The following is a 14,427-nucleotide window of genomic DNA, read 5'->3' as shown; positions in this document are numbered from 1 at the left end:
ATTAGTATCTTTAGATTGCATTTATTTTTTCTGTGCAGTCGTGCAATTACATTGTTTGTTGCCGTCTAATAGAGATCGGATATTTTATTGGACTTCCCCAAACACTAGGTTATCAAACCATACCTTACAGAACAATTAGGTTGTTAGCCTCACATATACAATCATGCTACATTGACTCCTTAATAATTAGGACCATCAAAGGAATAAGTCAGGTATTTTACAACTTCACAATACACTTGTTACATCACTTATTCACGGAATTGGATTAGGTGCATTCGAATTTCATAGCATATACACTTGTTACATCATATAATCGCTATATAATCGTACTAGTATTTTCTTAATAGTGTTGGACATACACAATAGTAGAAAGCTTAACAAACTCTTGGCCGGCCGCCTTGTTTAAATGAAAAGCTTATATGTTCTTGATTAGCAATGCTTTTCTTGTTTAATTTACAAAGTTGCATTGCAGTCACAAATGACAGTTAATATTTGTTTGTATACTTGGAATAATATATGATTGTTATAACTTAATGCAAAAAAAATAAATAAATACAAAGATCAAAACTACAAAAGTACGAAACTAGATATTTTTTTTTCCACCACAAATATCCGGTCTACTGAGTTGTCTAATCTGTTTCGAGAGTCAGTTTTGGTATCAAGTAATTTCAGCCCCCATGAATAGCTCAATTGATAAGGATATTACATTTTAGGCTTAATTAGTCTATTGGTCCCTTAAAGACATTTTAGGTTTTACAACAGTTCCTTAAAGAAAAAAAAGTTCGGATTGGTCCCTTAAAGACATATATTTTTGCCATATTGGTACTTTCCGTTAAATTTTAACTCCAAATATAACAAAAAATTCCAATGGTTAAAATTTTAAAAATTAATAAGGTTTTTGGTGGACCACTTACACTTAATGACATCCACAATTCAGTCTACTAAAATTAACGTTTTTTGTAAAAAATTGACGGAAAGGACCAATTAAGAAACAAATGTGTCTTTAAGGGACCAATCCTGGTCTTTTTTTTTTTTAGGAGACCATTATAAAACCTAAAATATCTTTAAGGGACCAAAAAACTAATTAAACCTACATTTTATATGCATGACCGGAGTTCGAAAAAATAAAAATCTTCTTAGGAAGACAAAAAAATAAAGCCTATTCCCTATATATAAATCAGTAAGCTGCTTATATTTCAAAGCCAAATAAGTCATTATTGTTTAGCTTCATAATGGAGCCTCACATTAATGGTTCTCTTCCATTAATATTGCTAATTATTACTACTTTCCTTTTACTATCTCTCCATGCCAAAGCTGAAAGCTCCACCTACATAGTCCACATGGACAAATCCCTCATGCCTCAAGTCTTCACAAGCCATCATAATTGGTATGAATCCATTCTTCAATCATCAAAAACACAATTTAATGATCATGTTCATCCATCAAAGAAATTGGTTTACACTTATAATCATGCCATGCATGGATTCAGTGCAATACTATCACCAAATGAGTTAAACAATCTTAAAAACTCTCATGGTTTTGTCTCAGCCTATCTTGATAGAACAGCTACAATAGACACAACACATACCTTTGAGTTTCTTTCATTAGACCCTTCAAAAGGGCTATGGAATGCATCAAATTTAGGTGAAAATGTTATTGTTGGTCTTATTGACACCGGTATTTGGCCAGAAAGTGAAAGTTTCAAAGACGATGGAATGTCGAAAAACATCCCAACAAAATGGAAAGGAAAATGTGAAATAGGACAAGATTTCAACACTTCAATGTGTAACTTGAAACTAATTGGTGCTAGATATTTCAACAGAGGTGTAATTGCATCAAAACCAAATGTCAAAATCAGTATGAACTCGCCTCGAGACACACAAGGCCATGGAAGTCACACATCTTCGACAGTTGCCGGTAACTATGTCAATGATGCATCATATTTTGGTTATGCTAAAGGTGTAGCTAGAGGTATTGCACCAAAAGCTAGACTTGCAATGTATAAAGTCCTTTGGGACGAGGGACGAGTGGCTTCTGATGTTCTTGCCGGAATGGACCAAGCTATTGATGATAATGTTGATGTTATTTCAATCTCTTTAGGTTTTGATAATGTTCCACTTTATGAAGATCCAGTTGCAATAGCTTCATTTGCAGCTATGGAGAAAAATGTTATTGTTTCGTCTTCTGCCGGAAATGAAGGTCCAAAACTTAGTACTTTACACAACGGAATCCCTTGGGTTATGACCGTTGCCGCAGGCACAATTGACCGAACTTTTGGGAGTTTGATACTTGGAAACGGCGAAACTATTGTTGGTTGGACTTTGTATCCTATTACTAATGCTTTAGTTCATAATCTTCCACTTGTTTACAACAAAACTTTATCATCATGCAATTCATTTAGTCTTTTAAGTGAAGCTGCAACAAGAGGGATTATTGTCTGTGAAGCATTGGAATCAGTTTCAGTTTTTAACCAAATCAACAATGTTACTTCAGCAAGTGTGGTTGGTGCTGTTTTTATCTCAGAAAATCCAATACTGATTGACCTAGGAAGAGTTTTTTCTCCAAGTATTGTGATTAATCCAAAAGACAAAAAAGCGCTTATTCGATATATAAAGAGTGTTGAATTTCCATTTGCTAGTATCAATTTTGAACAAACATTTGTTGGTATAAAGCCAGCACCAGCTGCAGCTCATTACAGTTCAAGAGGTCCTTCAAAAAGTTATCCAAGAATCTTAAAGCCTGATGTAATGGCACCTGGCTCGAATGTTTTAGCCGCTTATGTTCCGACTTTATCATCGGCTACAATAGGAAGAAACGTTTTTTTATCAAGTAATTACAATCTTCTTTCAGGTACATCAATGGCATGTCCTCATGCATCAGGCATTGCGGCTTTGTTAAAAGCCGCAAAGCCTGATTGGAGTGCAGCTGCTATAAGATCAGCAATAGTTACCACAGCTAATCCATTGGATAATACGCAAAATCAGATTATGGATAATGGTAATCCATCTCAATTCGCTTCGCCTCTTGCTATGGGAGCCGGCGAGATTGATCCTAATAAAGCATTGGATCCTGGCTTAATATACGATGCTACACCACAAGACTATGTTAATCTCCTTTGTGATTTTGGTTATACTCATAATCAAATCTTGACGATTACAAGATCGAAAAAATATAATTGCGATAAACCTTCGCCCGATCTTAATTATCCTTCTTTTATAGCTTTTTATGGTAACAAAGCAAAGACAATGGTGCAAAAGTTTTCGAGGACAGTGACTAATGTTGGAGATGGTGCTGCTAGTTACAATGTGAAGGTGACAAATCCAAAGGGTTGTGTTGTAACTGTGTTACCTGAGAAGTTAACATTTAGTTACAAGAATGAGAAGCAGAGTTACTCTGTTCTTGTAAAGTATAAGAGGAAAAATAAGAAGGAAAATGATGTGTTATTTGGTGACATTGTTTGGGTTGAAGAGGGTGGTGCACATAGTGTTAGGAGTCCTATTGTTGTGGCACCAAATGATATTATGAGTTTTTTATGATTGTACTCCAGTGGTTAGATTCAGACACTTTAAGTGTAGAGAAGTGAAAAATCTGGAATTTGAATCTCGACTCTTCTAATAATGTCTCTAGTAGCTACAAATTGAGCTATACTTATTATGAGACTGTGTTTGTGGTTTAGTTACTTTTATTTGCCATCATATTGTAGTGTACTCCTTTTTGGGACTACACAAAATAACTAATAAAATTGGTGGTTGTCTCATTGAGAAGGATTTGGTGAGTGTTTTAGAATTTTAATTAAGGACAAAAACTTTGGTATCAATGAATTAATTTGGTTGTTTTTATGCACCAAACATGGATCTTGGTTCTTTCGCTTATTATTAATTTAAAGAAACAATGTAGTATCTCAAAACAACACTATAATGCACCAAAAAACCAAGGCAAACAAACAAACTTATATCATATCATTCAACATAGTTTAATTAGTGAATAATTCAGGATATAATTTTGTCTTTTAAAAAAAAAAATCAGATACAATCAAATATTGAAGATCAAGTTGTAGATGTAGTCAGGTCTAGGATTTGCTGCCGTAACTGCACGCAGTTATAGTGTGAACCGTCCGATTTTAATAAATAGTCAAGATTATTTTATTAGTGTATATAAAATCTAAACTATCCGATATAAAATCAATAAACAGGATTAATTACGGCGTTAAACTGCAGACTTTTCTAACTGTAGCAATTCCTAATCCCACTTTTTGTGTCAAATTGTTTACAATCTTATCCGATCCCAAAATATTTTGTATGTAACTTTTAACAAAATTATCATTAAAGTCAAACATATCTAATGAATGTTTATAATTGATTGACACAAAAAAAAAAAAAATTACACTTACATTGCAGGCCAATTAAATATCCATAACTTAAGATTATAAGGTAAATTTTTTACTTTCTAAACCTATCATAAACCATGTGATGGGCAACTTTTAAGGAAATTATCATAAAGTCAAAGAGTACTTCTTAACTGAAGTTTTTTTGTTAGATGATTGATGGAAAGTGATTTTTAGCTTCTACATGGGTGTTGTTGTCTGTTGAATAGTGTCATATGTGCATTGTTTTTGTTGCCTTTGAATAGTTTTTGGTAATATTATGAAATGAGAATTTTTTGCATGCTCTAGTATTTATTTAGTGTGATTCAAGTTTTTTGAGGATTTAAAGACCAGCATGTTTGGTGGCTTATCAGAATCACAATAATTCACCTCATCATGATTCTGACAAAGTCACCGTAATACTAAACATACATGTGTAGGCTAGTGTATATAGTGTTTGGCTTTGTATATGTTCAAAGCGAAGCTAAGATGTTGCAAATAGAAAGAAATGTGTGATTTGTATAGCACTAAAAATGAAGTTTTCTATTATGTTGTTAATTTATAATGACATTTACACATTGTGTGATTGAGATGAAATTAAGAGGACAGAAAATCTAGGAAGAGAAAATATTGGCATAAAGAAACTTTCCATTGTTTCGAAACAAAAGAAATCTAAAAGGCAAATAATTTATCTCATTTAATTCATAATAAGAGGGTATATATGTTAAAATATCGCTAAAATACAGACACTATTAAAAGATAGAGTCATCCGAACAAGACTATAATCAAGCAACTTCATGAACTTATTTCTTAATAAATTTAACACGTGAATTCTCCAAATTTGTGGTTAATAAAAGCCTACGATCACTAATGATAGCCTCAAGATCAGAAACATAAAGTTTTCCTCTTTGCTAGATTTTGTGTTGAAATTATCAAATCCATTTCCCTTACAAGTTACATTAAACAAACTAGCCTTCAAGTATACTTATTTAATTATTTACTTTAATTTCCGACAGCATCTTAAGTAAGTATCCGTGATTCTCTAATTAAGTTATTGTTGACAATAATCTAGCATGAATTTTCCTTTGAAATGATATAGTATCGAGTTACTAAACGGAGTAAGACAATAAAAACTTATTCTGGAGTCAACGGATCCCTCCTCTTCTTTTATTATTCTTCGATGAACTTTATGCCAAATTACATACACCATACACACTGTGTATGTAACGCAAAAAGTATCAATTTTGGAACTTTTCTTTCGCAGCATATATATCCATTATAAGTGGCCAGTTCATTGAAGATAACGGCAATTCAAAACCGATTAAGATGATATTAGAAGATCCCTACCGGCAGCAATGTACCAACAAAAAAAAAAAGATCCCTACCGGCCCGTTTCGTAACACCAAAATAATGTGCCAGGTGCCCAGGTATATATGCTTATAAAAAAAAAAAATGTGCCAGGTATATATGAGATTTATTTTTGTCAACATTGGTTTTTCGCGCGCCCTACGAGTTTCTATTTTTACCTTTTGCTAGACGTTACAAAAATGATAAATTTTAAGGAAAAAACACCCTACATGACATTCAAGATTTTTACGTATTCTCTACTTAAATAACGGACGTTATAAAAATAAAAAATTTGAGGGAAAAAAAACCCCTAACATGAAAATTCCAATTATATCTGGTACTTAAGTAGTGAACGTTACGAAAATGAGATGTTGGAGGAAAAACCCTCTCCTACCATGAAATTTTTAAGATTTTAAACGTAAAATCTGCTACTAAGTAGCGGACGAGAGTATTTTGATAAGTTTTTAGGGCGCACAAGAAATTGGGCATAATTTGTCGTGAATAATCATGAAAGTATTTATGAAAGATGGTAAAACAAGTTCTAGTTCAGCTGACAATATAGAAATATTAAGTTTGAATATTTTATGGAGTTCAAACTTAAAATCTAAAATTTTGCAGTTGTATATCTGTAAATTTCAGTAGTTTATTACTTCGTTTACCGACAAAAAAGTTGAACTGAAGTTAAATAGGATTTCACTCATCTAAAAGTGAGTAATTCACTTTAAAGAGAAAAGTGAGTAATCTTAATTATTTATCAACAAGTCAAAATTAAATATTATAAGTGCACCATCAGAGACGGATTGATGAGAGGGCAAACAGCGCTCCAACTACCAACCTAATGTATATGGGTTTTTTTTTTTTTTTTTTGACATCGCCTAACTTAGCACTCTTGTTTTAGGTACATGTAAATAAATTATTACGATTTTATTTAATAATTTTGGGATTTTTAGTCTCTATAAAATGACGAGTTTTTTCCCTCAAAAAATTTACTTTTAGTTGACATTTGCATTTGATATGAATAGAAATTATTTTGAGGACTAAAAGTATTTATTCTTTGTAAAAAAAAAAAATCAAAATAGGGATTATTCTTATAAACTGCAATATTTTAGAGAATTAAATTTACAATTAAAATTTAATAGGACTAAAATAAAAACTCGTTATTTTATACGGACAAAAAATATATTTAACCTTATTATTTATTATCTTTAAAAAAAATCAGTACCTATGTTATTGATTTTGGATCTGCCCCTATACACCATAAGAAATCTTGGGATTATTAAAATTGACAACCATTGTGCACCAAAGACACATGTTAAGAATACAAATGTAGTAATATTCTCTTGTAACTTGTGCATTATATTTTTTAAACATTAAATTCTTTTATGTTATTAAATGTAAATTTCTATTTTTAAACATTATATTTTTTAACTTTACACTTTAGAAGATTCAAATTTCCTACGAATTTAGATTTTTTACATTCAAAAATCCTACCATCACTTGCAATAATTTGATTACTAACACCTAAATAATTTGATTACTAATGTGTTACTCCATCTTATTTCACGTTATTAAATATTTCAATACTAACTCTGACACTACTTACTACATCTTCTAACTGTCAAATAAAACCTTCTACATTATACAACTACAAACAGGGTCTTTAACTTTGCCTATGGTTAAAATGGCAGGTTTTTTTTTCTATAAAAAACAACGGTACTATCGATTTTTTAATTGCCTAATAAAAAAAGGTTTTTTTTTTCTCTTTTGATTGTTTTTTACAACAGAACATAAGATCGAACTCGTACCTTATGAATATTATCTAAATTCATCACCACTAAACTTAGAATCCGTTTGGATTAGCTTATTTTTGAGCTTATGCGAACAGTTTATGCAATTTTTATGTATTATTATAATTTTGTTAAGGTAGTTTATGATAAAATGATTTATAAAAATACAATTTTCACTAATATGAACTTATAAAATAACATAAAATCTAATTTATATTATAAATTGTTTATAAAAAGTCAAAAATAAACTAATCCAAACCAGTGACTTTTTGTCTCTCTCTTTGTTGCTTTTATCATACTTAATGTTGAAGTTATTGCAGCGCATCTTAAGATTCATTTTGTTTCCAGAGATTTTAGTTTTGTAAAAAGAGAATTTGAAATGTTAGTGCGGGTGTGTTAAATTTAGTTTAGCGGATCCATAAGCAGAAAATTTAAAAAAACTAAAAATTGATGCATGCATGACACCGTATATATTTTTAAGGGATAAAGCTAAAGTGCATGCATAAAAAATATTATAATGTTATGTTAATTTTGCTCTTTGTTAAGATTTAAATGCCGAACCTTAATTTCTTAGCCCTTAACTCAAGAGTAGTTAAACTAGTTGAGCTACATATCTCATATCTCACACTCTAACATGAACCAACTAAAAAATATTTAATTGGACACAATTCCAAAACAAAAACATTCGGACACAAAAAAATGATTAAATGTTTTTTTTACTGTAAATGATTAAATGTTGTGACTAAAATTCTTTTTGTCATTTGTGTGTGCAAGACTTGCTCATAATCAAACACTCCTAGCTATGTTCTGTTCTTTATGATTTTTGTAAGAGCAAGTACCAAAGTAACCTGAAAAACTTGTTGTAAATCGTACAGGAAAGTTTCCTGTAAGTAACTCAGCATTGAAAATTGTTGATTTCATCTAAGTCTATAGTGACGTTAAAAAAAGATCAAACTCAATCTCCTGAGTATTTTCTCAGTGACAATAATCATCTAAAGTTGATTACAATAACACCAAATATTTTTGTTGATAAGATTTTGCATAAGGCCTCATTAGGCGCATCATGTAAAACAAAAATGTTACTACTTAAATTTCATGCCAGTTGATATGACCAAGATAAATGATAAAAAACAAGTACTTTGAAAATCAAAATATTGCATTAAAACATCAAATCATATTACCAATATAATTTATTTATAATTAATTTAAATATGACTAGGTAACAAAGACACAAACAACACCATCACTCCCAATTCTCTTTCATTGGGGTGACATTCCTCTTAACAGAGATGCTAATGTCCCGCTTTGACTGCATAATGGAAGATACATACATACTCTAAATAGTAATGTCTACAAGATGAAGTATGAATCTGTCTAATACTCACATGAAGATGAGGATGACATTTCAAAGGAACAGATCATAACCCAAAAGAAATATTTTCATTGAGATGACAACAATTAGTTTAGTGGTTAATTCAGCATGATTTAGGCTTAGGCTTTATTTCAATTCCTTGAAGAACAAGGCCACCCTTCCAACCACCACCCTTAACCTCACAAACACTTATTTCCACCTCTTTATCATCTCCTCCTTCGTTGAAATACTCTCCCAATTCCATCTCCAACCACCCATCTGTTCTCTCCTTTGGATACTTCTGGAGATCATCCACACTTTCAGTTTGTTCTACCTGCGGTGGCGGGGGCGGTTCCAAATAACGACTGAATATCCCAGTTCGGCGGCGAGGAACAATCTGATATCTTAACCTTCTTCCTCTTTCAGCATCCAAGAATACATTTCTCTCAACAACAGGATCACCTCCACCTCCAGCAATGAGGATGGAGGCTTCACATGGCTGATATTCAAACCCATAGGTACGAGAAGTACTTGCCTTAAATACAAGGTATACTCCATACAAAGTGTTTGGAGATAGCATGCTAGTGTTGATCCAGCCCCGGATTTCAAACCAACACACACTCACCAGTTCAGCCACCTGAGAAAACCTGCATTTTTCGAATCAGCTTAAATTCTGTTCAAATCACAAATTGAGATATATACGTAACAAACTAATGAATAAATCACCAAGTTTAGTTTTTAAAATTATAGCACTTGTCAATTTAGTATCTAAAGCAGTGACCTTTGGAATTAAAATTCATCAATCACATTAAAGACAATTTTGGGACAAATGGATTGTCTAAAAGAATTAATAAGCACAGGTTCTTTTTTTTTTGGGGGGTTTTCACCACCAGTTGAATCTGGTTCGGGGTCAGTTCTGGTTTGAGCCCCTCCCGATGGGATCAAGTGGTTTCAGCCCCCTCCCCCCTCCCGATGGAAGTTGCGAGGGATCGAACCGCCGTCCGTCCTCCCTACCAACCAACGATTGGTAATGTTGGAATAAACAACTAGGGGTGTGCATGGTTTGGAAACCACACCACACCACACCTAATTGATGGTTTTAGTTCTAAACCAAAACCATTTCAATAACAAACCGGTTATTTTTTAAAACTAATTTGAATTTGGTTATTAACCGGATCGAACCAATTTATAACCGGTTTGTAATAAAATTTAAGTTATTCACATGATCCAATTTTAAATAGGTTTTTTACTTAAACTAATTTTTTTATTAGTTGATTAAAAAAAATAGATTTATTAATTATTTTAAAAACATAATTTTTCATTAATTTTATGATTGAATTGGTTTATAATCAACCCACAAAATATTTTTTTTAAACCCAAATTATTTTTTACTTAGCCGAAAACTTATTTTTTATATTGTTTTAAAAATATTTTTTATTATTTAAAAAAAGAGTAATTTTTAAAATTAAAAAATCTGATTTTTAAATACAAAAAAAAACTAATAAATAGGAAAAAAATTAAAATACTAAATTTTTGAAAAACTAAAAACATTAAAAACTGATTTTTTAATTATTTAAAAAAAAACTGAATTTTTTAATTATTTTTAAAAATTAAAAACATTAAAAACTGATTTTTTTAATTATTTTTAAAATAATTATTAAAAATCTGATTTTTAAAATAAAATAATATTAAAATAGTATGGGTGGTTGGTGGCGGCCGGCCACTGGACCACCACCACCGGCCGCCGTGAAAGTCGCTGGAGGTCCGCCGGAAACCGCCGTCCCGGCCGGAGCGCCGCCGCATCAGCCACCGGTGGTCCGGCGTTGACCACCGGTTGACCACCGGTCCTCCACCCCTCTTTTAATTAATTATTTTATTATATAATAAAGAATTTTAAAAAATTGAAGATTAGGCCTGAATTAGCTATTGGGCCTAAATTTTCAAACCAATTCCAAATCAAATTACAAAATGTGGTTATGGTTTATAATTGGTGTTTTTTATTGGAGTGGTGTGGTTTTTTTTTTAAATAGATTTTGCAAAGTAAAATTAGATATGGATTGGTTAGTAATTTGGTTAAGGATAACCAAATTTTTTGCACACCCCTATAAACAACTTAATGTTTTCAGCTTATGAAAATAAGCTTCAAAATACATTAAATTGTTTTATAGGGTGCCCTTGATCTGCTAAAACAAACTGGAATCGACAATTTTTTTGTACCCTGCTTGATTTAGAAACTCGTAAGGGACCGGACAAAACATGTAGTAAGGGATTGGACACTAGACAACTTTTTGTCCACATTAAAATATGAAGAAATGATTTCAGAATTTGAAAAATATGAATCACATTAATCTTCAAGGCCAATTTCAGAACTAAATTAATATATCTAAAACATTAACATGATCTAGTATTTTAAAACCAAATTAAGAAATACCTACAATTTCAACAAAAAAATCAACAATACACTCATAATTGAATTTGGAATGCATTATTTACCTTGAATCTGGAACAGAAATCCACTTCCAATACCTAGGAGTATCTCCCCAAACAATAAACAAACTCCTCGCCGATAACATATAGCATTTCTTCCCATCAACTTTATCCAATTGAAAACTCTAATTCCACAACATAACACAAAATTAACACACAATTAACGATAATAAACACAATAATTAACCAGAGGAATCAAAATTACCTTTTTACCATCATCAATAAGAATCGGTTTCTGAGTAAGATTAACATAAAGATCCTTCTTCGATAAAACATATAAGGAATTATCAATTTCTTCATCACATTGAGAAATTATGGAACGATAATCAGACGGTAAGAATTTATCCCAAACGGAATCAGATTGAGCGGCGGATCTGAAAGTTGATGAAACCAAAGAGAGTCTAGCAACATCACGAGGTGTTGTGAATGAGAGAACGTTTTCAATACAACCTTCAGGTAGATCGTGAAATTCAACAGCTTCTTGTTGTTCTTGCATAATAACCACCATGATGATAGAAAAAATGAGTGTGTTCAAAAATGGTTATGAAGTTGTTTTTTTTATAGGAAATGGAAATGGAAGCTTAGCGGTTAAGTCTGGGAGTTTCGTAGTGTGTATAATATGTGCCACACATCACAATCTCGGTACACGAGTAAAGTTAGTAAAAAGGATATTTATGCGGATGCTTCTTTATCTTTATCTTTTTGTAAGATATATATATTAAAGGATTTTTTTTATGAAGGTGTGCATTAGCAACATACTCTCTCCGTCTCGTAATATAAGCAAAAAAAAGTTTTCACACTTATTAAGAAACTCTAAATTTTATCAAAACAAACAATTGAGTTTCCCGTATTACCCTTGTTATAATTACTTCTTGTTAATGGAAAAAATTAGCTTTTTGAATGATGAAAGCTAAAAAGTCATATTGAAATAAGCTAACTACCCAAAAGTTTATTGGGAAACTAAACAATAGTGAATTATGACTAAGGGTAATTTTGTAACTTTAGTATTAAAAAAGTTGTTTTTTGCTTATATTTTGGGACATCAAAAAGATGTTTTTTTTGCTTATATTACGGGACGGAGGGAGTACACCTTAAGGTGTATTTAACTACTTTTTAGTTATCATTTGCTAACACACACCTAAAAATTAAGTAGGTGTATTATAGCAAATGCCTATAGGAGTTGATAACGTACACCCACTTATTTTTTAGAAGGTGTGCATTAGCAACATGCACCTTAGAGTGTATTTAACTACTTTTTAGTTATAACTTGCTAACACACACTTTTTAAAAAACTAAACGGGTTACGTTAGCAAAACTCATATATATATATATATATATATATATATATATATATATATATATATATATATATATATATATATATATATATATATTTTACACTGTGTTTGGATGTTCAAAGAAATAGGAAAGAGAGAAATAGTGAAGAGAGAAATAAGAGAGAAGTTGGGTGAAAATTCTATATTGTTTGGATGAATAGAAATAGAGAAGAGGATGAGTAGAAATATGGATAGAGAGAAATTAATACAAATGAAAAAGACTAATTTATCCTTCATATTTTAAAAAAATAAAAATAAGGAGAAGGACATTTTTGGAAACTACATATTTTCATTCCTTCAACTCACAAATCTCACATATTGAGGAGAGATTTCTTTTGGTACGGGACACACCTAAAAAAAATTCTCTCTCTCTCCTTATTTCTCTCTTCATCCAAACTAAAGAAATACTTTATTTCTTTGCTATTTCTATCTTCTTTATTTATCTCTCTCATAAATCTATCAAAACAAACATAGTGTTAAGATCGATTTATGGGCTAATATTATGTACAATTGGTCCACAGCAGATAAGTGATCAATACTATTATAACGAATACAGATTTTATAAATTTTATTGTTGAATTGAAAGTTTATATAATTTTATAAGGAACACTTTGAAAAAATCACACGGATCACGGAAACACATTTAACATAGTTATTTTCATTTAATACTATTATAGATTTAAATTTATTCCATTTATACCCTTATTTAATTACTCTTGATTCAACTAACTTACTTATTTTTAAATTCTCTGTCATGATAAAAAAAGGCATAAGTGAAATTGAACATTTAAAACATTTGAAAATTGGTCAAAGTTTCTTATAAAAAAGACCTATTTTTTTTCCACAAAGTGTTCCTTATGAAAAGGACCGGAGGTAGTAGATCACATATAAAAAAATTTAAAAAGTTTAAAAATTATTTGATATATTATTAAGACCTATCAAGATTAACGGTCTTTAATAAAAACTCATAGACCATTAATTTTGAAGAGCCACTTTTTTCCTTTTGGTGGCTGATTGATCTTGCTTAAGTTTGTCATTAACTCTCTGTCTGTCTATGTTCTTTCCTTCTTCAAATATTTGTCAGGTATAATCTCTTACATTGAATCCTTATTGAATTTTTTTTCAGGAAGGATGTGAGGCTATGAGGAAAATTTCTTGGATTAGTTGGAGAAATGTGTGTTTGGGAAAGGAGTTTGGCGGGCTGAGGGTTATTTAGATGAGGGAGTTTAATACCGCTTTGTTAGGAAAATGGTGTTGGATGATGTTAGTGGATAAAACAGGTTTGTGGTATCGAGTTCTGGTTGCTTGTTACAGTGAGGTGGCCGGGAGGTTGGCGATTGGGGGACAGAGTGGTTCTTCGTGGAGGGAGGTTGCGAAAATCTGAGATGGCGAGAGCGCTGAGGGTGGGGGAGGGTGGTTTGAGGAGAGTATTGTAAGGAGGGTTGGTAGTGGAGTTTGACACCTTTTTTTGGACGGATATGTGGTTAGGTGGTGTTTCCGTGAGTGTGAAGTATATGCGTCTGTTTGATTTGTCTATTAATAAGTCGAGCACGGTTAGGATGGGAGGAAGAAGGGGCGGCTTGGTTGTGGTGCCGCCAACTGTGGGTGTGGGAGGAGGAGATATTAGAGGAATGTAGGAGTTTATTTTCTAACATTGTCTTGCAATCTAACGTCGGAGATAAGTGGTTACGGAGGCATGATCTTGGTGGTGGTTACACTGTGCGGGGCTTGTATAATTTGCTTACTTTTGAGGGA

The 14,427-nt window shown here is 31.7% G+C and overlaps 2 protein-coding genes across 2 annotated transcripts; one reads left to right on the top strand and one right to left on the bottom strand.

Annotated features, from left to right (window-relative positions):
• The first annotated feature begins 1,232 nt into the window (after positions 1–1,232).
• LOC123889046 (subtilisin-like protease SBT3) lies at positions 1,233–3,536 on the top strand. The gene has a single exon (XM_045938223.1). The coding sequence runs from the start codon at positions 1,233–1,235 to the stop codon at positions 3,534–3,536; it is 2,304 nt and encodes a 767-aa protein (XP_045794179.1).
• A 5,120-nt stretch (positions 3,537–8,656) lies between these two features.
• On the bottom strand, positions 8,657–12,019 carry LOC123902520 (putative F-box protein PP2-B12). Its single transcript, XM_045952278.1, has 3 exons — positions 11,541–12,019; positions 11,342–11,460; positions 8,657–9,495 (listed from the first exon to the last, which is right to left on the bottom strand). Exons 1-3 carry the CDS (start codon positions 11,841–11,843, stop codon positions 8,973–8,975), a joined length of 945 nt encoding a protein of 314 aa, XP_045808234.1. The 5' UTR covers positions 11,844–12,019; the 3' UTR covers positions 8,657–8,972.
• Between the last annotated feature and the right edge of the window lie 2,408 nt (positions 12,020–14,427).

The sequence above is a fragment of the Trifolium pratense genome, linkage group LG1 (genome assembly GCF_020283565.1).
Source record: "Trifolium pratense cultivar HEN17-A07 linkage group LG1, ARS_RC_1.1, whole genome shotgun sequence".
Classification (NCBI taxonomy): domain Eukaryota; kingdom Viridiplantae; phylum Streptophyta; class Magnoliopsida; order Fabales; family Fabaceae; genus Trifolium; species Trifolium pratense.
Note: the sequence above shows the minus strand (reverse complement) of the source record. Positions and strands in the feature narration are given on the sequence as shown.

What these genes read in the sequence shown, in the direction of transcription:
- LOC123902520 (XM_045952278.1), bottom strand. Translation starts at nt 11,843, where the DNA reads ATGGTGGTTATTATGCAAGAACAACAAGAAGCTGTTGAATTTCACGAT. An exon ending in TTATTGATGATGGTAAAAAG is followed by an intron (nt 11,461 to 11,540) that starts GTAATTTTGATT and finishes TTGTGGAATTAG; the next exon opens with AGTTTTCAATTGGATAAAGT. An exon ending in ATTTCTGTTCCAGATTCAAG is followed by an intron (nt 9,496 to 11,341) that starts GTAAATAATGCA and finishes CGAAAAATGCAG; the next exon opens with GTTTTCTCAGGTGGCTGAAC.
- LOC123889046 (XM_045938223.1), top strand. Translation starts at nt 1,233, where the DNA reads ATGGAGCCTCACATTAATGGTTCTCTTCCATTAATATTGCTAATTATT.